Here is a 23,715-nt window from a genome sequence, read left to right on the forward strand (position 1 = left end):
ACAATAACAACACACTTGCTGATGATAAAACATTTGTACAATAATGCATGACTGTGTGTTTTCATCAGTATGTCATTCGTGCTTTACTCTATAGTATAGATGTGTTCATGAGAGAAGACCTACCTTCAAGCATAGACAGCAGCATGACCACCATGTCTTTCTGCAGATCCATAAGTTCCTTCAGTAACTCAATCTGACTGGAGTCCTTTTTAATTAAAAGGAAAATAAGGATGTTTCAACAAATTTCCTTTAAATCTACAATGTACACTCAACAAAAATATAAACGCAACACTTTTGTTTTTGCTCCCATGTTTCATGAGATGGACTTGAAGATCTAAACTTCATTCCAGATACACAATATTACCATTCCTCTCAAACATTGTTCACAAATCTGTCTAAATGTGTGATAGTGAGCACTTCTGCTTTGCTGAGATAATCCATACTACCTCACAGGTGTGCCACATCAAGATGCTGATCTGACATCATGATTAGTGCACAGGTGTACCTTAAACTGCCCACAATAAAAGGCCACCCTGAAATGTGCATTTTGTTTCTGCTTTATTGGCGGTCTGGGGACTCAGAACCAGTCAGTATCTGGTGTGACCACCATTTGCCTCATGCAGTGCAACACATCTTCTTCGCATAGAGTTTATCAGATTGTCTATTGTGGCCTGTGGAATGTTGGTCCACTCCTCTTCAATGGCTGTGCGAAGTTGCTGGATATTAGTGGGAATTGGTGCACGCTGTCGTATACGCCGGTCAAGCACATCCCAAACATGTTCAATGGGTGACATGTCCGGTGAGTATGCTGGCCATGCAAGAACTGGGACATTTTCAGCTTCCAAGAATTGTGTACAGATCCTTGCAACATGGGGCCGTGCATTATCTTGCTGAAACATGAGGTGATGTTCATGGATGTATGGCACAACAATGGGCCTCAGGATCTCATCACGGTATCTCTGTGCATTCAAAATGCCATCAATAAAATGCACCTGTGTTCTTCATCCATAACAGATGCCTGCCCATACCATGACCCCACCACCACCATGGGCCACTCGATCCACAACATTGACATCAGCAAAGCGCTCACCCACACGACGCCACACACACTGTCTGCCATCTGCCCTGAACAATGTAAACCGAGATTCATCCGTGAAGAGAACACCTCTCCAACGTGCTAGACGCCATCGAATGTGAGCATTTGCCCACTCAAGTCTGTTACGGCGACGATCTGGAGTCAGGTTAAGACCCCGATGAGGACGACGAGCATGCAGTTGAGCTTCCCTGAGACGGTTTCTGACAGTTTGTGCAGAAATTGTTTGGTTATGCAAACCAATTGTTTCAGCAGCTGTCTGAGTGGCTGGTCTCAGACGATCTCGGAGGTGAACCTGCTGGATGTGGAGGTCCTGGGCTGGTGTGGTTACTCGTGGTCTGCGGTTGTGAGGCCGATTGGATGTACTGCCATATTGTCTGAAACGCCTTTGGAGACGGCTTATGGTGGAGAAATGAACATTCAATGCACGAGCAACAGATCTGGTTGACATTCCTGCTGTCAGCATGCCAATTGCACGCTCCCTCAATGCTTGTGGCATCTGTGGCATTTTGCTGTGAGACAAAACTGCACATTTCAGGGTGGATTTTATTGTGGGCAGTTTGAGGTACACCTGTGCACTAATCATGATGTCAGATCAGCATCTTGATGTGGCACACCTGTGAGGTGGGATGGATTATCTCAGCAAAGCAGAAGTGCTCACTATCACACATTTAGACAGATTTGTGAACAATGTTTGAGAGGAATGGTAATATTGTGTATCTGGAATGAAGTTTAGATCTTCAAGTCCATCTCATGAAACATGGGAGCAAAAACAAAATAAAAGTGCGTTTATATTTTTGTTGAGTGTAATAGATGATTCTACGTCTTATTAAAATCTGCAGTATGCTGTGGACTAACCTCAACCCATGGGGCATAAGATGCCAGCTGCAAGATACTTCTACTTCTGTTCAGGCTGGTTTTTGGTTTTTGTTTGTTCTTTTTACATAGACTCAATGTCACATTTATGTAAATGCCTGGTTATGGCCTGCAGGCTGTGATACCTTTATGGATTTTGCTTGCCCTCAGCTTTGACCAAAATATGACCAATTTTATTATATTGTAATATTACATCATATCACAAATTTAGCTTACAGGACTCAGTATTATACAATGTATAATCTGTTGGTCCTTACATGCTATGAACAGGCATGTAGTGCTGGCACATTTTAATAACCAAGGTCATACAAGAATACCACATTACATAAGCTCTCTTTAACAGTAAGAAACCATGAGCAGGATCAGACTTACACTACCGTTTGGGGTCACTTGGAAATGTCTTTAATTTTTTTTTTAATGAAGATAACATTAAAGTAATCAGACATACAGTCTAGACATTGTTAACGTGGTAAATGACTATTCTAGTTAGAAAAGGCTGATTTTTAATGGAATATATACAAAGGGATACAGAGGCACTTTTCCAGCAACCATCACTCCTGTGTTCTAATGGTACATTGTGTTAGCTAATCGTGTTAAAAAGGCTAATTGATGATTGGAAAACTGTGAAATTATGTTAGCACAGCAGAACTGTTATGCTGATCTGAGAAAGCTATAGAACTGGCCTGGTGACCCCAAACTTTTGAACAGTAGTGTACATGGGGGGGGGGGGTAATTAACTTACTGGCCTGTTGGAGTTACTTTTACATAAGAACCATTAACTTTAGTTTAATTTAACGATTTCACCAGATGTCTTGTAGCAACAAAACATCTAACTAAAAAAGCATCCTCAATTCTTAAAAGCAGGAAGCCAGTGCAAATACACAACAATGACACTGTTCTGATTTCCCTGACTTTCCAAAAAGCCTACTGGTAAATGTGCACCTGTGGTGGTTTTAATCTATCAATGTTGTCTCCTGATGTTGTGATTTTAGCTTGAGACTTTAGCATAACTTCCCAGACTGACTCACACCACACCAATACATTTTGTGATATTGCAAATCCTGACTTACCTGGGACAATTTCATCTGCATGTGCGCAAAGACATGCAGAAAACCAACCACAGCATCCCAAAGTCGACTGTGAGCCAAACTCTGTTGGTTGCCAGTGCATGGGCCCTACAAAAACATTGACACCAGTCACAATCAGTTCAGTATTTCAGCAGACAGGTTCTCAAACACAACCTTGACAACGCTTATATTTTGCTCCTATGCACCGAGCAGAAAGGCTTTAAAAACAACAGGTGTTATGCTATTTATCAGTGGTGCCTGCAGTGTTTTCACCTACCTGAATGTACTCTGTGAGTGTATTGAAAACCTGCTTGGCCACATTTATTGCCTTGGAGAAATTCCTCTGGCCCTGCTCATCAATAACATCTTTTCCAGAATAATACCAGTAGAAATCACTGACAGATTCCTGGAGGAGAGTGAAGGAGAGGAGATGACACTGCTTTATATTTGTGATGCAATTGTGGTAGTAACTGTCACAACAGAGTTAAACCCATATACACTACCAGGCCAGTTCTATAGCGTCTCTGATCAACAACAGTTCTGCTGTGCTAACATAATTTCACAGGAGTTTTTTAATCATCAATTAGCCTTTTTAACATGATTAGCTAGAACAAAGTATCATTAGAACATAGGTGATAGTGATAGTGATGGTTGCTGGAAAAGGGCCTCTGTATACCTTTGTATATATTCCATTAAAAATAAGTGAACTAGAATAGTCATTTACCACATTAACAATGTCTAGACTGTAATTCTGATTACTTTATTGTTATCTTTATTGAAAAAAAAAAAAAACATTTTCAAGTGACCCCAAACTTTTGAACGGTAGTGTAATACAGAAATTCACAATCAAGTTAAATTTGTAGAGTTTTCTTAAAGACGTTTTGCTGCTCCTCCAAGCAGCTTCATCAACAAATCAAATTAAATGCCTGCAATAAAGGTATTTTAACCACCATATATATTCATATAATCAGTTAGTTGCACCACACCAGCAGTTTCTACCTGTTATTGCTGAGAGTGACGCAGGTGCCTGCATGTTGAACTGTGTGTATGTACTGTATCAGTTGCACTCAATATGACATCCTAGCAGTGTACTTTCTTTATTCAACTCCTGATGAGAATTGTTTGACTCAATGATTTTAATGATCCAACAGTGGTGAATGGAAGAATCTAACCTGAACTCTGAGGAGGTAGTCGACAGTAGAGATAATGATGTTGACTGTGGTATTGTTCCCCATTTGTGTCCTCAAGTAGTTCTGGAAGTCTGAAACAAAAGTTTTGGTAATCATCTCCTGTGTACATTTTCGGGTCAGTCACATCAGCGGGTTAATTACCCGAATTTACAAGTGAATGCAATCATTTTGATTTGTTGCTATGCTATAATTCTGTTTTTATTTAGCTACAGAGGATTGTAGAAGTGTGTAATGTAGGACTTAACAGTGGAACATTTCTTTAATTCTACCAGCACAAAGATGCAATACATACAAATACATGCAGCATAAATGTAATGTGTATTGGTACACACCCAAAAAATTATGATCCATTTTATGTAAAAGAAATCAGTAACAAAGCAGTAGCACACACCTGAGTTGTGTCCTTCACATAGCAGCTGCAGGAAGCGGAAAAGGTCACAGGTGAACTCATCATCCTGCATGACTTTCTCACCTGGCCGGGGAGAAGAAATACACGCGTCCGCGCACACACACGTAACAGCCACACGCATGCAGACAGACATATACACCAGCACATATAGCGGTATGCACAAATAAGCACAACAACATAAGCATGTGCACCCGCATACATAGGTGCAAACACACACCACATTCATATAAACAGGCACATACACATAAAAGAAAAGAGGGGGACAAAACCAGACAGCATAAAAGAAAAGGGAGAGACAGACAAAAGACAGAGAGTGAAGTATTAAAAGAGATGGTGTAATTCTGAAGAACTCCCCAGTGTTTTCTTTCAGTCAGTTGTATCATCATAAGATACCATTTTTATGTAACACACAAATACACACTCTTGGATTTGCAGTGGGTAGCCACTTGGTAGTGGTCTGTTCTTAAACTGCAGCATTTTACAGTCAGAGCTGGATTTCATGTCTTTTATGGTTTGTTTAAAAAATGCATTGGTTGCTGCCACTGTAGCTTTTACATTCTTTACAAATACACTGAGGAAGTTGAGGCCAGAAGCTTGACTGAGTTAAAATGCTGCTTTAAATGGTGAAATGCAAAAGAAAGAAAGAGGAAAGGATGACACAATAATAACACCAGCATAAACATTGACAGAATACTATATCCATACAATATGACAAACTGAACTGGGCTGAGAGAGAGAGAGAGAGAGAGAGTGCTTTAGAGAGAGAGATCTGTGGGTCTGAAAGAAGTCTGAAAGTGCAAGTTTCTTCTTTCTTCTTTTTCTTCATTTTTAAAAGACAAAGAATCCCAAGATTTGTTTTTTTAAAGGATAAAAATCTGTTACACTGTAAAAAAACAACCAAATAGTTCTTACAGAGAAGTAAGTCACCTGTCATCATGTCTCTTTGTTTTGACACAGTCTGCGCCTATTTTTCTACTTTCAGGGTTCAGACTTTACTATGTTGACATGTTCAACTGAAATAATTCTATTATAATTTCCTTGATTATAACAGTGATGATCATCTGAATGTGGTGAACAAAGGCTTTGTGGAGGACTGCAACTATTTCTGTTTTTCATGTTTCATGAATTTGTACATGTGAAAGAAGATTATTAGCATTTTTTACACTAATGATTACTGACACCTATTTATGTTTTCAATCAAGATGCTTATCAGTTTGTGTAAGAATGTTTTAATGAGTTGGAATGACTAACTTAAAGGCACTTTCAGGCTTTTTCCAAACCAGATGAGGGAAATTTCACAGTAGAAAGAAACATATAAACATTTTATTTATAATACTGATAACTGTTATATTTCATTTCAAGTAGTCAAGTTTTGTCCAATATGTATTGAAGGATGGTAAATTTAAGGTAAACAAAAAAAAAATCCACATACAAAAGACATGGTGATTACAGAACACAACCAATACACAAAGAGAATAGAAGAGTGGGAGGGAGAAAAGGATCAGTTCACCCGCCTCCACTTGTAGAACTATGTGGCACAGCCACTCCTAAGTCTCAAGTGCAACATTTAAAAAGAAGAACAAAAAAAGCTAAAGTAAACAGAACAGATAAGGTGAGAGATGGGAAATGAGCAGGGCTGCAACTACTTTCTTGTTTTGTTACTTCCAAAAAAATAATCTGGAATACACATTTTCTACTGTCCACCTCACATCAGCGAATGATTTAGCAACTGAGAGATATAAACTAGATAGAGACAAAGTGACAAGATTATATTTATAGTTTTACATGCATTCTGCTGAAAGACAAGACCAAGAAGACCAATATCCATTATGAGAGAAAAATGTTCTACATGCTGCACAATGTTCAGCACCAGGTGTTTGCCTGCTGAACATGCAGATAGCAGCAGCTTTGTCAGTGTTAATAGCTCCCTCCTGCTAGTTGTAATGGCTAGCAAGCTTAGACTAAAGCACAAAACCACATGGACTTCATATATGTAGTGCTACCACTACTTTGACCCAGGCAAGTCTAGCATGTTTGGTTGGCATTAGGTGGAAACTATTTGCTGTTCATTGCAGCCCTCATAGTGTGAGTCAGAAAAAAGACAAATATAGTGACTGACAACTCATTACAACATTTAACAACCAGCACAATAACCATCTCCAGAGGAAACAAACTAACCAACTGACTGGCTGACTTTAAGGCAGAGAGTGGGGGTAGCAGATGGAGGTGGGTAAGTCATATTAGACACATTTAGAACATGTCAGATGCTGTCCAAATCCTAAGGGGAAGGCATACATGGGATGTCTTAGATGGCAGGTTATATCAACACTCTCAACATTTGGTCAGTGGCTGGGCATAGATAGATAGATATGATCAGAATATCAGCTAGGCTGATGCTTGTACCAGAATTGACAAGCATTACAACCCATTGTTGTAGAAGAGAATGTCATTTAACAAGAAAGACCCACAGTATACAGAGAGTAATAATGAAGAACTGAATTAGCTACAAGGTTTGGGGAGCGTAGGTCTACACTCAGGACCTGGACAGAACTGACACAATAAGTAACCAACAATGGTTAAGACAGAAGAGGAGGAGGAGGAGAGTGAAAGAGTGGGAGGGAGACCAACCAACACACAAGAAAATGGCAGAAGGCATAATTACCACGTTCATGACTGATGACTGAGGAAGGGAAGAAAGTGCAGTGAAGCAAAATGAGAAAAAGAAAACGGGGAAGAAAGAAAGAGAGAAACAAAGTAAGAAACAAACAAACAAAGAAACAAAGGAAAAGATTACATATAAGGGAAAAAATAATTTCAGAAATTTTGTTTTTGGTCTGCATGGATAAAAATGATGTTTGACAGAAAACCTGCACAACTGCATACAAATGAAACCATTGAGCAGGGGATAACGGTTGCCACAGCATATTATTTCATACTTTTTTCTGACGTAATGTGGTGTAATGTGGTATAGTGTGTAGCCCCACACAAAAACCTTTTAAATCAAAATATACAATTGTTCTTTTTACACTATTACTACTACAGAAAATTCTGTGAATTTCCCCTGTGGGGAACTAATAAAGGATTATCTTAGCTTATCTTATCTTATTTCATTTCCCACTATTCTCAGTGCTCTGCCCTATGCTTAGGCCTTATCACTCTGCCACTCTGACCACACTTCTTGGAACAGAGTGGCCATTGCCCCATCACCTTGACCTCTGTCCAGTGTAGCATGGCATGAGCCCACCTCCAACATTTTTTTCTGTGACCTTTGGTTGACATCAGGGATGGAAATGCAGCTCTGCACATGGCTAAAGCCATTTTTGCTCATATTATACAGACAGATATTAGTTAATATACATTTACATACATTTTTATTAATTTCAATGTCAATTTCAATTGATTTTCTTGAATTCAGAACACAAGTTAACAGACCTCTAAAGCCCTCTAAAGCGATGCATCAACAAAGAAATTTGAACCAGTCCACTCCACTGAAACAATAGACCTATCTGATATGAGCATTATATCTGCTTGGAACATAAAGCGCTAAACAGCCACAGCTGAGGAGCTACTTCCAACACATAATACATTCTCCATTAGAAGTAGCTAAAGCACTTCCCATAGATTAGAGGAAATGCAAACATTATTGAAAACTGAAGGCAAAATATAACAAAGAAATCGAAATGATATTGTGGGAGAACACAAAAGCAGGTCTGAAGATAATGCACTTAAGGAAGCTTAAAACACAGTGTATGGTTGTTTAGTGTTTGAGCTGTAATGAAGGACTTATTGTATTGTAATGTAACTACATATGAAAAACAAAGCATTGCTACTATTTACTATTGTATGTGTGGTGAGCCTAAAGTTACGGTGCAGAGTTTGTCACTTTCTGGCAGTGAGAGGAGCTTAACTTTTCTGTTGGTGCATGCATTTGTGTAGAGGTAAGCTGGATGACTGGTGGGTCATAGAATATGGTGTGAAACTCAGAGCTTAGCTCGGCTTAGTACAAGAACTAAGCTAAGCTTGAACTTGAGAGAAATGCAGCATCAGTTCACTTTCACAGTGTACCAGCCTAGCTGAGGGGGGCAATCATAATTGTTATTTGGATCATCAGAACCTTAAATGCTGGGGGTCTTTCACCTCAGGCTCCAGTATAGTCGCATTTGCACAACCATCAGCCCACACTACAATTTTAAGATACAGTGCTGAGAGGTGTAATTCACATTGTGTAAACTAATCTGACGAGGGCTTGAACAAAACGCTCATACCTTTACATGTACAAGTCATGTCACATTTTGGACTACAAAGCAGTAACACAAGCACACAGGAGAAAATCATACATTGTTATATTGGTTTGGAGCGTGTTAGTGTGCAAGCTGTAATAACAGGGACAAAGACATAACAAAAGTACATGCATTTGTATATGGACAGTAAAGAGACATTGATAATCTGCAAAAGGAAAAAAATGATTCAAAAATCTGACAATTTAATAATACTTGTGACATAACACACAACACAAATAGAAGAAAACACCTACAACTCCGGCATCCCCGAGGATAGTTGGATTCATAAAAGGTTCATAACGAGCCTTTAGCTATCAGGCACTGCTACTATGGAACCAATCAGGGTCCGACAGGCAGACACCGCCTCTGGTATTATACTCTATAATTAAGGTGAATAACAAGTAGTATTGTATTATGATATATATAAAACTTAACATTGTCACTGAAAGTGATGCCAGGAAAATGGGAGAAAGAAAATGATGAATGAATGATGTGTCAAGTGTTGCAAACGGAATGTGACAACAGTGAAAATATTTCTTCTAGCTCTTGTTCTAACCGCAGTTGTAATAATCACCAAGTAAGTGGTAGAGACAACTCCAGGAAATGCAGATATGTTTTCATGTCTTATATGTAGCATCGTTAGATAACCAAGAGTGACATTTAAGACTCTAGCCTGCTAAGCTCCTAACTAAGGAGCTTAGCATACTTAATCTACTTCATTCGGTGCTTATCGAGGTTAGGCCACCATGTCACAGTCAGAAGTCAGAGTATTTCTATGATCATTTAAAAATGAGCCCAAAGGTATGAACATGATGAGGCTTACCTGATCCCTCCTCTGTCACCATTCCCAGTCCTTCTGCTTTGTTTTGCCTCTCAAATGCATTTAGATCCAAAACACTAAAACAAAAGCACACAGTATAGTTAATAAAATCCATCCATACATGCTCCCTGCACCCCGTTTACAGGACATTCTGCGACAGTGTATGTAAAACTAAAACATTTTACAATAGTTGATGATTACACAGTAAAAGCTTTAGAGAAAATCAGGCTTTAAATGATCTGAATCCTCCTAAAAGAGGAAGTTTGAAAAGTTACCTGCATGACTGCATAAGACCAGCCAAACTCTGAAAGAAGCCGACATCCTTCTTGTCTTTCAGGTAATCCAACATTTTCTGTTAAAGATACGGGGAAACACCACAGAATACAATGGAATAATTGAGTTATGATTTATTAAGTTGAAAGGCACTCTTGTGACAATGCCCAGATCTCTGTGACAATGTAATATATACTGTAAGAATATTTTGCAACATATGCAACATGTTCCAGTTATTCTGCTCAAGCTTTATAGTCAGACTGATGAATATGCTGCCAAAATGCAGGTTAAAATCACATGCACATTCCCCAGCCTTTTGTACACAGTTCAAATAGTAACTTTAACAGAATCAAAATCCAAACAGACACAGAATTAGCCGACCATTGCTGAGCATTACCTGTTGTACAACAGAATTCCCTCCATTTAGAATAGCTATGCCCAGCTTCAGAGTAGATGCCACCATAGGACCCATCTCACCTGGAGCAGAGGATCACACACTATTATTTACAGAGCAATTATTTACTGCTCTAAATCCTTACATTAACATACTCTACTTCTTCACCATAAACACAGAAATTACTATAAGGCCATTCTCTGTTGCATGTACGGTGTGTGAATGATCCATAATAACCACACTGAATGCAGCACATTGAATCAACTAGTAGTAGATACATACTGTATATTATTACCTTTGCTGGCGCTGATAGTTTGAAGCACCATCTCAGCAGCACCACGGTCATGCAGCCGAGCTTGCTGATACAATAGTTTCTGCTTCTCCATCTCCTTCTCCTATTTTATAAACAGGATACATGACAGCAGCAGACTGGTATATGGTCTACAGCTAAAATCACCAAGGAGACTGACAATTATAAATAAGACTGATCACCTACTTCAAAACTCTTCACTTCTCCATCTTCATCCTCTTCATCATGGCAACTCTGATGGAAAGAGGGAAAAACAGATGGATCATGTGACAAGCCACTTTGATTCACTAAAATAAAGATTTCAATATTTGTACTGAGTAGCTGATACCTCAGCCATGATGTCAGCATAGGCCATGTAGAGATTATCTTCATCCAATTTACTGTAACAAGAAATATGTGCACAAACATTAGCACAACTGACCACACTGTGACTGAGTAGTTGTTTTTTTGTGTGTGCTTGTTCTTTTCTTTTGTTTTGTTTAGTTTTTGTTAGGAGATAATCTTTTATTGTACATACATTATTGTGTTACTAATTTTATTTTAAACCTTTTTTCCTGTTTTTTTTTTCTAAAGATGATTTCTTGCAGAGATGACTGCCAACGCCATTCAATCAGCTACAGTTTTCTCATGTACTTTACTCAGACCTTGTGACTTTTTTCCTGGTATATAGGAATTGTCTAGTATAAAAGGTATACTAATCTATGATATCTGTGGATGCTCTCATTCATCCAGGTCATAGTGCTTGCCAAGAGTTTAAATCGAGGGAACTGGACTCAAGGATTGTTTTTTGAAGACGTTTCGCCACTCCCCCAAGTGGCTTCTTCAGTTCTGCTACTTTTCTGGTTGGGAATCTGAGTTTTATGTGTTCAGGACCTCTGTGGGCGGATCTTGCAGGAGCTCACATGACTAAGATCCCTATACTTGGTTAATGGTCAGTTAACGACCAGAAACTGTGTCTGGGCCATGTGCAGGACTAGTTGACGGCCCATCGTTAGAGTTTGAATGTGAGGGAAGTCTGCTAGGAAGGGATGAAGGGACAGAGTTGTAAACAGGTGAGAGCTGATGCCTCAGCCATCCTCCTATGTTTAGAGAGGGTTTTTCCAATTTCACATAGATGGCTTCTTTGACTCCTCTTTCATACCATCTGTCCTCCCTGTCTAGAATTTGGACATTATTATCCTCAAAGGAATGACCACTGTCTTTGAGGTGAAGGTGAACTGCTGAGTCTTGTCCTGGGGAGATGGCTCTCCTGTGCTGAGCCATCCTTCTGTGTAGTGGTTGTTTGGTTTCACCAATATAGAGATCAGAGCATCCCTCACTGCACTGAACTGCATAAATTACATTGCTCTGTCTGTCCCTGGGAGTTTTGTCCTTGGGGTGGACCAGTTTTTGTCTCAGTGTAGAGCTGGGCTTAAAGTGTACTGGGATCTGATGTGCATTAAAAAACCTTCTGAGTTTTTTAGAAACTCCTGATATATATGGCATGACAATGTTTTTCCGGCATGACTAGTCCAGTTCTGGTTGGGCTGTCTGCTGTTCTTTCCTTTTGCCAGCTTTCACCAGGGCCCAGTTTGGGTAGCCACAAGTTCTGAGCGCTGTGTTTACTTGTTTTTGCTCCTTAGTTCTACCTTCGGTCTTAGTGGGTACTGTTTATGCCCGGTGTTGTAGGGTCCTGATGACCCCCAGCTTATGCTTCAGTGGGTGGTGTGAGTCAAAAAGTAGATATTGGTCTGTGTGGGTTGGTTTCCTGTAGACCTCAATGCTTAGGCCCCTGTCTGCTTCAGTGTGAACAAGGCAGTCAAGAAATGCCAGACTGTTGTCTTTGACATCCTCCCGAGTGAATTGGATGTTTTTGTCCACTGCACTTATGTGTTTGGTGAAGTGCTTCACCAAACTAGTTCGGATCTTCACCAATGTGTCATCCACATATCTGAACCAGTGGGATGGAGCTGTTCCTGGGAAGGAAACTAGAGCGCTAGCCTCCACCACTTCCATGTAAAGGTTGGCCACAATTGGGGATACAGGTGACCCCATGGCACAGCCATGTCTGTAGAATTTTTCATTGTATTTGAAATATGTGGTGTTTAGGCAGATGTCCAGTAGATCCATATGTGGTCTGGTGTTAAGAGGTTCTGTCTGCAAGTGTGTTGTTCTGGGCCAGCTGTTCTCTCACCAGTTCCGTTGCATCTGTAGAGGGGATTGCAGCAATCCTGTCTCCCTTGGTTGGCAACACGCCACACCATGTACACAACTCACAGGACTTTGCAGATAAAATTAAACAGATCAAAATGGACAGAGACGACACCATGGTCTCTTATGATGTAACTTTGCTTTTCACATGCATCCCCACTACAGATGCAAGGGAACTGGTGAGAGAACAGCTGGCCTGGGACAACACACTTGCAGACAGAACCCTCTTAACACCAGACCACATATGTGATCTACTAAGGAGTGAATACTGTCAGGATTTAAAGAATCTTATGTATACTCTTTACGTACAAGAACCTACCATTTCTCTGTTAGGGCTGTCCTGCTGAACAGCTGAATGAGCTGATGCAGTGGATCAATGTGTTTCAGCGCCTCCTCTTCCTCAGATGGCTCTTGTTTCCCAGGTTTCTAAAAAAGAAAAAAAAACACATCCACAAGATGAGGAGACACTCTTTTCTTGAACAAGGGTCTAGATCAAGTCCACTTGCTCTACTGAATGAGCTCACAGCAAGGTCCTCAATGAGTTTATCTTCAAAGTAGTGTTCTTCTGCCTCAATCCAAGACTTCTCATAGCCTTGTAGAAACAGGTTTACAGCCCGGTGCCTAGTTTGTTGGAGATACAGAATAACAACAGTAAGCATTACAAAAGGGTGTACTATGAAAGATTAATGGGTTAGCAAGGTGGGTTGAGTTCAGTCAAACCAGAGTCTCTCTTTTATCCTGACTAGATCAGACTGTATTTACACTGAACTGGAAAAATGATCATTTATATTTAAGAGTCACATTTTGTTGAAATGGCTGATCACATTTATCATTCAGCCTATTTCTCTAGCTAAAGTGCAAAAGTGATTTGCCTCTACATATACTTCCTGAGATTAATGTAGATTAATGCAATCTGCATTTCAATTTGTGTTTAAGGAAGCATTCTTTATTTAATAGTAAATTCTTTACTATACAATCAACAGCTTTTTTTTCCCGCCATCACGCCTCTCCAACCTTATTTGCTACTTTTAATCAATGGTAATACTTTAAATTCTCTTTATACTTATTCCTACTAAAGTGTGACATATACTCAATTTTATTGGGAAAAAAAGTCAAATGGCATATTTGAAAGCCATTATATAATATATATTTCATATTTCATAATTTAACATATAACAGAATTTGGGCAGCAGTGGCTCAGTGGTGAGCAGGGTTGTCCAATAACCGGAAGGTCGGCGGTTCGACCCCAGCTCCTCCCTAGTCATTGTTGTGTGTCCTTGGGCAAGGCACTTTACCCGCATTGCCTCCAGTGCACTCACTGGTGTATGAATGCGTATGAATGGATCGGCGGTGGTCGGAGAGGCCGTAGGCGCACCTTGGCAGCCACGTCTCCGTCAGTCTCCCCCTGGGGAGCTGTGGCTACCACTGGTAGCTTACCACTGCCACTGTGTGAATGTGGTGTGAAAGAATAATGCATCTCAATGTAAGCGCTTTGAGTGCCTGCCCAACAGAGCAGAAAAGCGCAATATAAGACCAATGCATTATTATTATTATGTTCTAGGTACCTGGGCAGGTTATACAGTGGTGCCATCCGGAAGCAAGCGACCACAGCTCTCTTCCTCTGTTTGGACAGCAGTTTGTGCCACACAGCCTTTTTACTGCGCTGAGGATGCTCCACCTAGAGACAAGACACTAAACTCAGTTTTTAAGACTTACAGATAATTTGGATTGCCTAAATCCCACCTTTAAGCCCTTTAAGGCTGACTGGTAGTAGAAGTTATCTTGAAGTATAGTATACGTAAGTAGTACGTATACTATCATATAGTCAGATAAACTCAAGTATCATTATCCCAACCTGGTCTAGGTGGAAGAGGACATGAGCAATGTCCAGGACTCTCTCCACAGTCTTTTCAGGATAAGACGCATCCTCATAGTGGTTAGGAAGGTCTCGGTACAGAGCCATCTGCCATCGAATAGCTGGGTCTTCCAACTGACACCCACACATTCAGAGAGAATATGAATGTTATTACCTAAACACTTTAAATCCAAACTTTTCTGTGGTTCAAAAAGAAAACATGACATTATCCTAAAGGATCACACACTAAGTACAAAACTTAGTAACTTCTCTTTTAATTTTTTGTGTAATAACATAATTAAAAAATTGTTTTATAAGTCTTTCCAGATTGATGCAGCAACCGTTGCTTCTCTAACACCATTGATTTGTTGTCATATGCACAGTATTGCCGAGGGGTCATCTGAGCAATGAAATGCTTGCAACATAGCAGGCAGGCAACTCCAAGTAAGCATGAATTCAAAATACAAAACAGCCTAAATAAATAATCACAAACTTCTGTACAATAAAACAGGAAAGAAAAAAAATATGTTCTACAGTGGTGAAAAGATTTGCAGAAGAATGTGCAAACGATGCTGTGCCATATTGGAGAGGAAGATGGCGTGGGAAACTACTGGTTAAAAGTAGGTCTAATGGCTGAGGAAAAGAAGTTTCTGAGTCCAGTAGTGTGCAGATGCTCCGGCCATCTTTGCCTGAGCTTTGCTGAGGCAATGTGTGTTGAAGATGGTAAATGTGCTGAAAGATTTGAATCAGTCATATGTTTTTGATTATCTGAGATTGTATTTAGAGGTTAAAATGGGGGTTTGGAGCTACATTTTTTAATGCTAAATGTGGCATAAAGTCACCTATCGATGGTCAAAGTGCAAAACCTCCTATCTGAAAAATGTACTTTCTTAAGAAAAAGTAACAAAACTCGTTCTTTTTTGTAGAATGCTATATATTAATTATACACAATATATAATACACTATTTCACATACTAAAAAGGTATTGGTTCCTTAGAAAAATCCTGCAGATAGGAGGTTTGGTGCTTTGACCATGGCTATGTCATTGAATAATTTCTGTATTTCAGTAACTGGTTGCCCGGAGGTGTTCTGGGCATGTCCCACTGGGAGGAGACTAGGGAGACACCTCGGGATTCCCCCGGAAGAACTGCAGGAAGTTTCCTCTGAGAGGGAAGTCTGGGCGTCCCTGCTTAGATTGCTGCCCCTGCAACCCAGCCTCGAATAAGCAGTTAAAATGGATGGATGGATGAATCCCTCTTACCTTTCCTTGTAAATGCTGATTATTCCGGATAATCTCTCGAACTTCATCCTCTGTATCTTTCTGTTGACAGAGAAAATTTTGATCTGTTAAATTACAGATCTCCAATTACATTGTACTAGTTGTACATCATAATTGAGAAAATATTAATAAATCAATCAATCAATCAATCAAAGAACTTTATTTGTCCTCTGGGGGGCAATTCAAGGCACGTGAGTCGTTTATACAGTTAACACAATAATAGCAATAAAATAATAGTAGAACCAAGTAGCTCAGTAGGTGCTGTGATAGCAGGTTGGAGTATTAAGAGTCTGTACAGTCTGTATTTTATACAATTTCTGCATGGTAGATGTACATAAAGAAGATTGTGTTAGCCCAGTTCAATGTCTCCAATTATGCAGTAATTTGGCTGCCACATTAAACTGTATAGGTTTTAATAACTTTGATTATCAGAGATTTATAACTAGTTATACAGATGTATATAGGAATAATATAATAGATAATGCCCTTACTGTATCATCACACACTCACTCAGAAAACATTTCTACTCTGTTCCCACTTGTTTTTGTTTTGTTTTTTTGTTTTTGTTTTTACCTGAGTGAAACGGTTTTTAGCCAGTGCGATAAGCTCCTGTTCTCCTGGAGCACAGATGTTGAGTCCCACGGGCAGGAGACGCTTCAGCGTGGCCACGATCAGACTCGTCTGCATAGAGTATCGATCACCCTTCCTCTTCATCTTCTTCCTCTCTTGGTCAGAAACTATTCCCTGAGGAAAAGTCATAATCTCTCATAGACTTTTGCATTACATTTCCTTTCGTCATTTCTTTTTTCTAAAAAACTTCTCGGTATTTTCATCTTTTCTATTTAGTTGTCCATACCTTTGACATCTTACACTTGGTGTCAGTGATGAGGAAAGACATGTTGTTGATTTCATTTTGGACTACAAAGTTCTGCTCTTCTCTCTTGAAGTTCTGTAAACAGTATCACTCACATCATTCAACAGTTATGTTGTTGTTATATTTTCCTTTGCCAAAAGCAGCATTTTTTTGCAATGCACCATAGTGTACAGTGCTGCTTCAAAGTTTGTGAATCCCTCAGAATTTTCTATATTTCTGCATAAATATAACCTAAACCACCATCTGATTTTCACAAAAGTCCTGAAAGTACTAAAACAGAACCCAATCAAACAAATGAAACAGAAATATATTTTTTAGTATGTGAAATGCAAAGATGATCAGTTTTTTGAGAATCCATGTGTTCAGAGGTATTTCATAAACGAAAGATGTCAGTGAGTGTCCTGTTTTACTGAAACAGTGATCTATCAAAGTCTGATCTTCACCACATGTGTTTGTAGTGTATAATGACATTTTTTTCTGAATGTTTTTTTTTAAATTGTAACAATTTTTTAAATTAACAGACAATAATATAATTTGTGACACCCTTAGGTCCTCAAAGAGCACCATTGTGCTGCAGCACCCACTTTGGGAACCTCTGGTCTATACTCCTTTGTCAGCATTTTCCTCTGTAATTTACTTACATGAGATTTTGCCCAGAAGATAAAAACCTCAGCCACCATTCGGAACAGCTCTTCAGCATCTGGGTTGGACTTTTTCAGCCATTTCGCCCTAAAAAAATGTATCCACATGGTTAATTGTTTAGTTTTTAGTTTTTTTAGTATAGTAAATGTATTTCACTCTGTGTGATATGAGATCATATCTGCTGTTCAGGGTACTACACCTGTTGTAGTCAACAAATCGTATGAGGAGTGGGTAGAATGCATACAGGTCTCTGACCAGTATGGTGAACTGGTCCATGATGAGAAGCTCTGTCTCTGACATTTCCCCTCTCCCTTCCACCTTGCTGTGCTCTTCATCCATCAAAACAACTGCAGCTTTCTACACAACACAGTTAGACATTGTTCTTTAATTTTAGTAGTAGTTATCATTTTAAATGTAAAGTGAATTATAATTGTCTAGAAGACGAAACAGGAGTTGCAGCTCCAAATTAGAAGTCACATTCACCTTTTTGAGTTTTTCCATCAGAGGCAGAAAGTGGGTCTTTAATAGCTGGGCTTTGGCTTTGCTAATGATTGGCTGAGAGAAGACTTGGAGGCAGGGACAGAAATAGCATTAAGGTAAGCAAAAAAATGAATTCATATTTTGTTCAAGTGCATATGCATACATTGTATTGTACTTTTTTGTACTACACATTAGCATTTGACACACAGCAGGCAGAAATATTTACCAGCCAGCCTCTTCATCCATGCACCCTCATCTATTCCAAGGTTGTTGTAGATGATCTTAAGAATGTTTCCCAGCAGTGTGTTCATGTGTTCAGAGGTCACAGATGTGCAGCAACTGTCTGCTTTGTCAGGGTTGCTCTCTGGTCCATGTTCCCACCAGTGAGACATGTAGCTGCACAACATTGGCAAGACCACCTATAGAAAAATTGATACAAAATACCACAATGTGTTAGCAACTCTGTCAATCCGATATAATCCATAGAACATGGCTCCAGTTGGAGGACAAACAAAGCTGGGAGAAGTGCCCTAAAGAACACTACAAGGAAAACAGAAATGCACTTTGTTAGTGACTTACCTCCATGATATGTGGCATTTGAGTGTATCTCATGCCAGACTCTGCCAGTTCCATGATCTCCTCCAAAGACTTCTCTAAATTTGGGATCTGGGGACAAACTTCACTGACCTGCTCTGGAAGACCATAAGCTGAGAGATGGAAATACAGATGAGCTTAAAACAGTGCAAATTCTGATGGATTAGACTGATTTAGTTTTGTAAACTATTTTTAAAAACTCACTTTACATGCTCTAAAATTTAAGCACATTGTACAGCAACTACTGTAAGATACAAAGTTCAGTAGTTGAGGACTTCGAAATTTCCTGGTGTATGTTAATTGCGTACCTGCTCTGTCTTTACTTCCTTTGGTGTTGTAGATAGAGAAGCTGTTGAATTTGTTAAGATGAGGCTCAAGGAAGGCAACAGGGAAGGCTGCCGAGAAGGCAGCCAAACACTTTCCTAATGCTGGACGCTGTCTGGAGAGGAGAGAATAGGAGAAGACTCATTTACAGGTCTAACCTGTTACACAGAATGTAAACACCCTTTTTGTTTGATCATATTAAAAATATTAACTCCATGTGTTGTCCCTAAAGCATTGTAAGATATAGTGTACCTCTCAACATAGATACTTTTGTTGGTTCCCAGAAAGTAGAGGCTGTTGAGGATTCTGTAGCAGGACACTTGGACATCATCCACTTGAGCAAGATAGAGAAAGACATTGGGAATTTGACATTATTCTCAACAACAAACATAGGAACTAAACGTCATTTTGAGTCCTTACGTATGAGGTCCTCCCCAAACATGTTCTGTCCAATGTGTTCAAACAGGGAGGAAAGGACAGGCAGTAGGGCAAAGGTAGTGTAGTTGATGATCTGAGTGACACCTCGAGGCTGCTCTCTGCTGTGGGTGAACTGACCAAGCTTCAGATTCTCCTGAGTCTTCTCTAAATCCTCGGCTACGCTGTCGAAGTATGACCGTAAAGCTGCTTTCACTGACTCCAGACCAGTCTTCATCACTGTCCTGGGAAAGCAAGATTTTACCATGAAAAAGATAGTTCTTGTAGCCAAGTCACTTTAAGCCACAGAACAAATAACACACCCAAGAAAACACAGTAGCTACCAAACTAAAGTACATCATGTCAAATGTCAAAGAAAGTCACAATGTTTACTTAGGTTTCTCATCTATCATTCTATTCTATGGCTTCCCAGCTACTTCAAATAATTAAATAAAAATATTATTATTTTTTTAGCTTTTGAGTAGTTAAGTAGTCAGGAAAGTCATCAGGAAGTTCAGCTCTGTCCTGGGCTGTTCTCTAGACTCAGTGCAGGAGGTGGGTGACAGGAGGGTCCTGGCAAAACTGACATCCATACTGGACAATGAGTCCCACCCACTGCAGGACACCCTGTCAGCACTGCAGAGCAGCTTTAGTGACAGACTGCTTCACCCTCAGTGTGCGAAAGAGAGATTCAGAAGGTCTTTCCTTCCTGTTGCTGTGAGACACTTCTGATAGGTGCAATATTCGTACACCACATTATACAATCATTTATTTTGTCGTTTGTTTGATGCACGGCTTTACAAACCACTTCTACCTCCACTCATCTGTGCAATACCTGTTACTTATCTGAATCCTATTTTATATGTAGTTTTATAGGTTTTTATCTTCTCTTATCTTATTTTTTGCTGTATCTGTGCTGTTGTAATAACGCAATTTCCCCATTGTGGGACAAATAAAGGTTTTCTTAATGTTAACCTTAAATAGATAGACAGGTCAGTAGTAAAAATACAATTGAATTCCTTTTGGTGACTTTAAGGCACAAGCACGGCAATGCTGAAAAAATACAGCTGGCTTAAATTCTTACTGTCTACAAAAAAGCAGAGCAACCTAACCCCACATCAATTAACCAACAAATTACAAAAAAACAGTTTTGTGATTATTTGTCACTATAGAAGCTCACTTTGTTGATAATAGAGAAAACTATTTTACTTTAGGTCTCTCAGTGAGGAAAAAAATGCTTTTCAATTCATGTAATGACACATTACAAAACACCAAAGCAGACTTTCATTTGGCTTACAACTTTTTAAGTATTGTGAATGTATTAATTATTTTGTGTGACTATCCTTTCCTTCTAACCTGTTTTTATTTGTTTATTATTTCCGACAGCCCAGATCAGACACACACAGATCCCAGTTCAGCTCTGTTCTTACCTGGCATCCAGGCTTTGTCCCAGTATCTGCAGACAGTTGACTATGGATGTGGCATTGTTTCCTGAAGAGCAGAGCAGCCACAATATAAGCAGTAACCCCAATGTGATTAATCTGCACACTCACAAAACAAAACAACCATTGACAACATCCTTTGTCAATGGTAGGTGTCTTCCTGTTAATGTTGTACAACACAGCATATTCAGGAAAGGTGGTGAGGGCACATGAAATGCAGTCAGTAATCGTGAGATGCACTGCAAACATGATACAGATAAATACCCATACCGTGTGTTTCCAGCAGTATTAACAGTCCACAAAGGTTGACCATTATTTTACTGTGAGGGACTTACTAAACTTGAAAATCACACATACACGCACACACACAAATCATACATGCATATACAGCTAAAGGCAATCATGCTTTAGCTACAAGTCAATGCCTTAGGTCTGAAATTGGCATCGAATACTATGAACATTAATGACAATAATGCATAAAAGACAACACAAACAACTGAAATATTTTATGTCTGAGTCAGCCAGACAACCACACGAGAGGGAGGAATCACTTTAAACTGTTACTGAATGCAAATGTTTGACTTTTTTGGGGGGAAAAAATGACGTTCACAGTTATTTTACATGAAAGAATTCAACATGCTGGTTATGCTGTCCTTACCAAATAACGATATCCTATGTCTGACAAGAACTCCCAGTTTGCAGAAAAGACTGAAAAAGTTTAAGAAATGAGAGAAGAGGTGGTGTGGAGGAGAGCAGAAATGGAAAAGAGAAAACAATGAGACTATCAGATGAGAGACAAGAAAACAAAGAGGGCAGGAGACATGGCATTTCATACATAATGTCAGGTCTCCCACAAAATCTCTTTTGATATTTAATACACTACAGTTGTGCATAAGAAATTGAAAACTTTTAATAACATTTATTAATCACAGTAAATTCTGCAACTCATAGTGCTTTAAATCTAAAATCATAACCAAACGTTCTCATTGGTTTACTGAATGTTGTATTGCTGTCTTCACTCACCTGGTCATCATCTCCTTCTCCTTGTTGGATGCATGACCACCACTGTTGATTGGCTGTGTTGCTGTCGACAGGAAGTATAGCCTGTGGTTTTTGAAATACTGATCCACCAAGGGCAAGACAACCTGTGGGTGAAATAGAACAAACAATGTCATGAGAAAAAAAAATATATATATATACTGTAAAACTGTGTCGTGGTTAATAAGAAAATGTTTGATGATGGGGATAAAAAACACAGACGAGAGTAGTAGTAGTAGTGCTGCTTCAAACATTGCTAAAGTTCCTTTCTCAGTCTCAGCAGCTCTCTGCTGCTCTTTTGGCCAGCTGGTAGCATGTGACTCTAAGCTGTGGCAGCTTCCTCCTAATTCCTCTACCAAGTAGCCCTGAAAGTCTGTCATTAAGCTACGGAGTCCGGAACAAAAAATTGGAAAAACATTCCAAAATAGCCAACTTAAAACAAAATAAAAACAGGATAACCTTTCCAAAGAACTTAATCTGCTGCTCATGTGGAATCTTCTCTCCCTTGGTCCTTGTTCTCAGATCTAAATGACAACCAGAAGAGAATAACAGAGAGTATACATTTATTATTTATAAACACTATTCATTTATGCTGCTGAACATACATTGTCTTTATTACTCATTCGATATTATAGAGTCTCACCAAAATCCATCATGTGTTGGTGTGCCTGGTCTACATATGTGATGATCTGCTGGAGGAAGGTGTAGGCAAAGCGTTTTTCTATAGCTGGAGTGTCAAGCTCCTGCGACTTCACACCTCTGAAAACAAGATACGAGGGCATTATCTGACATTTTAAGAAATCATGTGTGTATGTGTGTATTCCAGTGTAGAAGTTTCTGTTTTCTTATAATAATTCTTAGGGTAAATCAATCCAAAACATGGCAGAAAAATCTGTTACCGTACATATTGTGCATCATTTCTTCATGTTTTTATAGTGTTTTTATAGTGCTAACATGTTTTGTCTGGGTGTAAGTAGCCTATTTCTCACCTGGATACAGTGTAACCATTGATCTGGAGGAATTTGAGGATGTCCTGTGCTTTCTCTCTGTCTATGGATTTTTCCTTGGCAGTCAGTGTGTCATAAGGGACCAGCAGGGGATGAGTTCCTCCTCCTAAGAAATAACAACAGCACAGTGTAAAAGGGATTCTGCTTTTTTTGTGTTGTCATACAGTAATGGTACCAAAGATTATGGTGTGAAAAAAGAAAAAGAAAAAAAAGAAAATTTGAATGAAAGTGTGTCAGATTACCTTTGGCTTCCAGCTCCATCTTTTTTTTCCTGGCCCAGATATTATGATAGTTCTCTGCAAGCAGCTCTGCCATAGACTGGAGAAGCACAACAAATGTGACTCATAGGTACACTGTACATATCATATTATCTATCCTCACCATTATAATTCATACTTTTTCATAGTTCTACTGCAGCCCACGCTCTGGGGTGCACTGATTTTACCTTTTTATGTATTTTGTATTATCCTTCTGTTTGTACACTAACTTACCTGCATGTCTCTGGACAGTGTTACATTGCTCATGTCAATAGGTCTTGGGCAGAAAGCTGCAGCCCCCTCAAAAGACAGCTGTAGATGAATGATATCACTTGTTAATTCAAATTACCGGCATTCACTTTTGTCTGTGTGAATCTCTTCATACACATGTAGGTTATGTTTGTTTGTGTTTATATATTTATAGGTACCTGACTGGCTTGTGATATCCTTCTGGACTTGTTATGGATGTTCGCAGGGTCTCCCTCTCTGATTCTGTCGATGCTCCAGCCCCACGACAACATGGTCTTCAGAGACTCTCTGATTGTTGCGCAGTATGCCTCTTTATCCTACAGTATTATAATCCAACTTCACACCACTGCTGATATCA

The 23,715-nt window shown here is 39.3% G+C and overlaps 1 protein-coding gene across 1 annotated transcript in view; it reads right to left on the reverse strand.

The window, feature by feature from the left end:
- The window catches only part of ryr2a (ryanodine receptor 2a (cardiac)), a 102,699-nt gene that overhangs the window by 13,736 nt on the left and 65,248 nt on the right, over positions 1-23,715 (reverse strand). Inside the window, exons 57-92 of the mRNA XM_028429930.1 lie at positions 23,537-23,674; positions 23,343-23,408; positions 23,094-23,169; positions 22,834-22,957; positions 22,488-22,603; positions 22,304-22,368; positions 21,830-21,951; positions 21,465-21,514; positions 20,795-20,855; positions 19,371-19,609; positions 19,203-19,284; positions 18,935-19,065; positions 18,612-18,739; positions 18,259-18,451; positions 18,036-18,118; positions 17,752-17,909; positions 17,552-17,639; positions 16,893-16,985; positions 16,610-16,780; positions 16,019-16,078; positions 14,758-14,892; positions 14,468-14,580; positions 13,427-13,523; positions 13,222-13,328; positions 11,041-11,092; positions 10,899-10,946; positions 10,698-10,797; positions 10,406-10,485; positions 10,011-10,087; positions 9,739-9,812; positions 7,298-7,315; positions 4,618-4,698; positions 4,209-4,297; positions 3,314-3,442; positions 3,040-3,144; positions 124-205 (exon numbers count right to left, since the gene is read on the reverse strand). Coding sequence (XP_028285731.1) covers positions 124-205; positions 3,040-3,144; positions 3,314-3,442; positions 4,209-4,297; positions 4,618-4,698; positions 7,298-7,315; positions 9,739-9,812; positions 10,011-10,087; positions 10,406-10,485; positions 10,698-10,797; positions 10,899-10,946; positions 11,041-11,092; positions 13,222-13,328; positions 13,427-13,523; positions 14,468-14,580; positions 14,758-14,892; positions 16,019-16,078; positions 16,610-16,780; positions 16,893-16,985; positions 17,552-17,639; positions 17,752-17,909; positions 18,036-18,118; positions 18,259-18,451; positions 18,612-18,739; positions 18,935-19,065; positions 19,203-19,284; positions 19,371-19,609; positions 20,795-20,855; positions 21,465-21,514; positions 21,830-21,951; positions 22,304-22,368; positions 22,488-22,603; positions 22,834-22,957; positions 23,094-23,169; positions 23,343-23,408; positions 23,537-23,674 — 3,631 coding nt within the window. The remainder of the gene's footprint in view (positions 1-123; positions 206-3,039; positions 3,145-3,313; positions 3,443-4,208; positions 4,298-4,617; positions 4,699-7,297; positions 7,316-9,738; positions 9,813-10,010; positions 10,088-10,405; positions 10,486-10,697; positions 10,798-10,898; positions 10,947-11,040; positions 11,093-13,221; positions 13,329-13,426; positions 13,524-14,467; positions 14,581-14,757; positions 14,893-16,018; positions 16,079-16,609; positions 16,781-16,892; positions 16,986-17,551; positions 17,640-17,751; positions 17,910-18,035; positions 18,119-18,258; positions 18,452-18,611; positions 18,740-18,934; positions 19,066-19,202; positions 19,285-19,370; positions 19,610-20,794; positions 20,856-21,464; positions 21,515-21,829; positions 21,952-22,303; positions 22,369-22,487; positions 22,604-22,833; positions 22,958-23,093; positions 23,170-23,342; positions 23,409-23,536; positions 23,675-23,715) is intronic.

This window comes from Parambassis ranga, chromosome 19 (assembly GCF_900634625.1).
Source record: "Parambassis ranga chromosome 19, fParRan2.1, whole genome shotgun sequence".
Classification (NCBI taxonomy): Eukaryota; Metazoa; Chordata; class Actinopteri; family Ambassidae; genus Parambassis; species Parambassis ranga.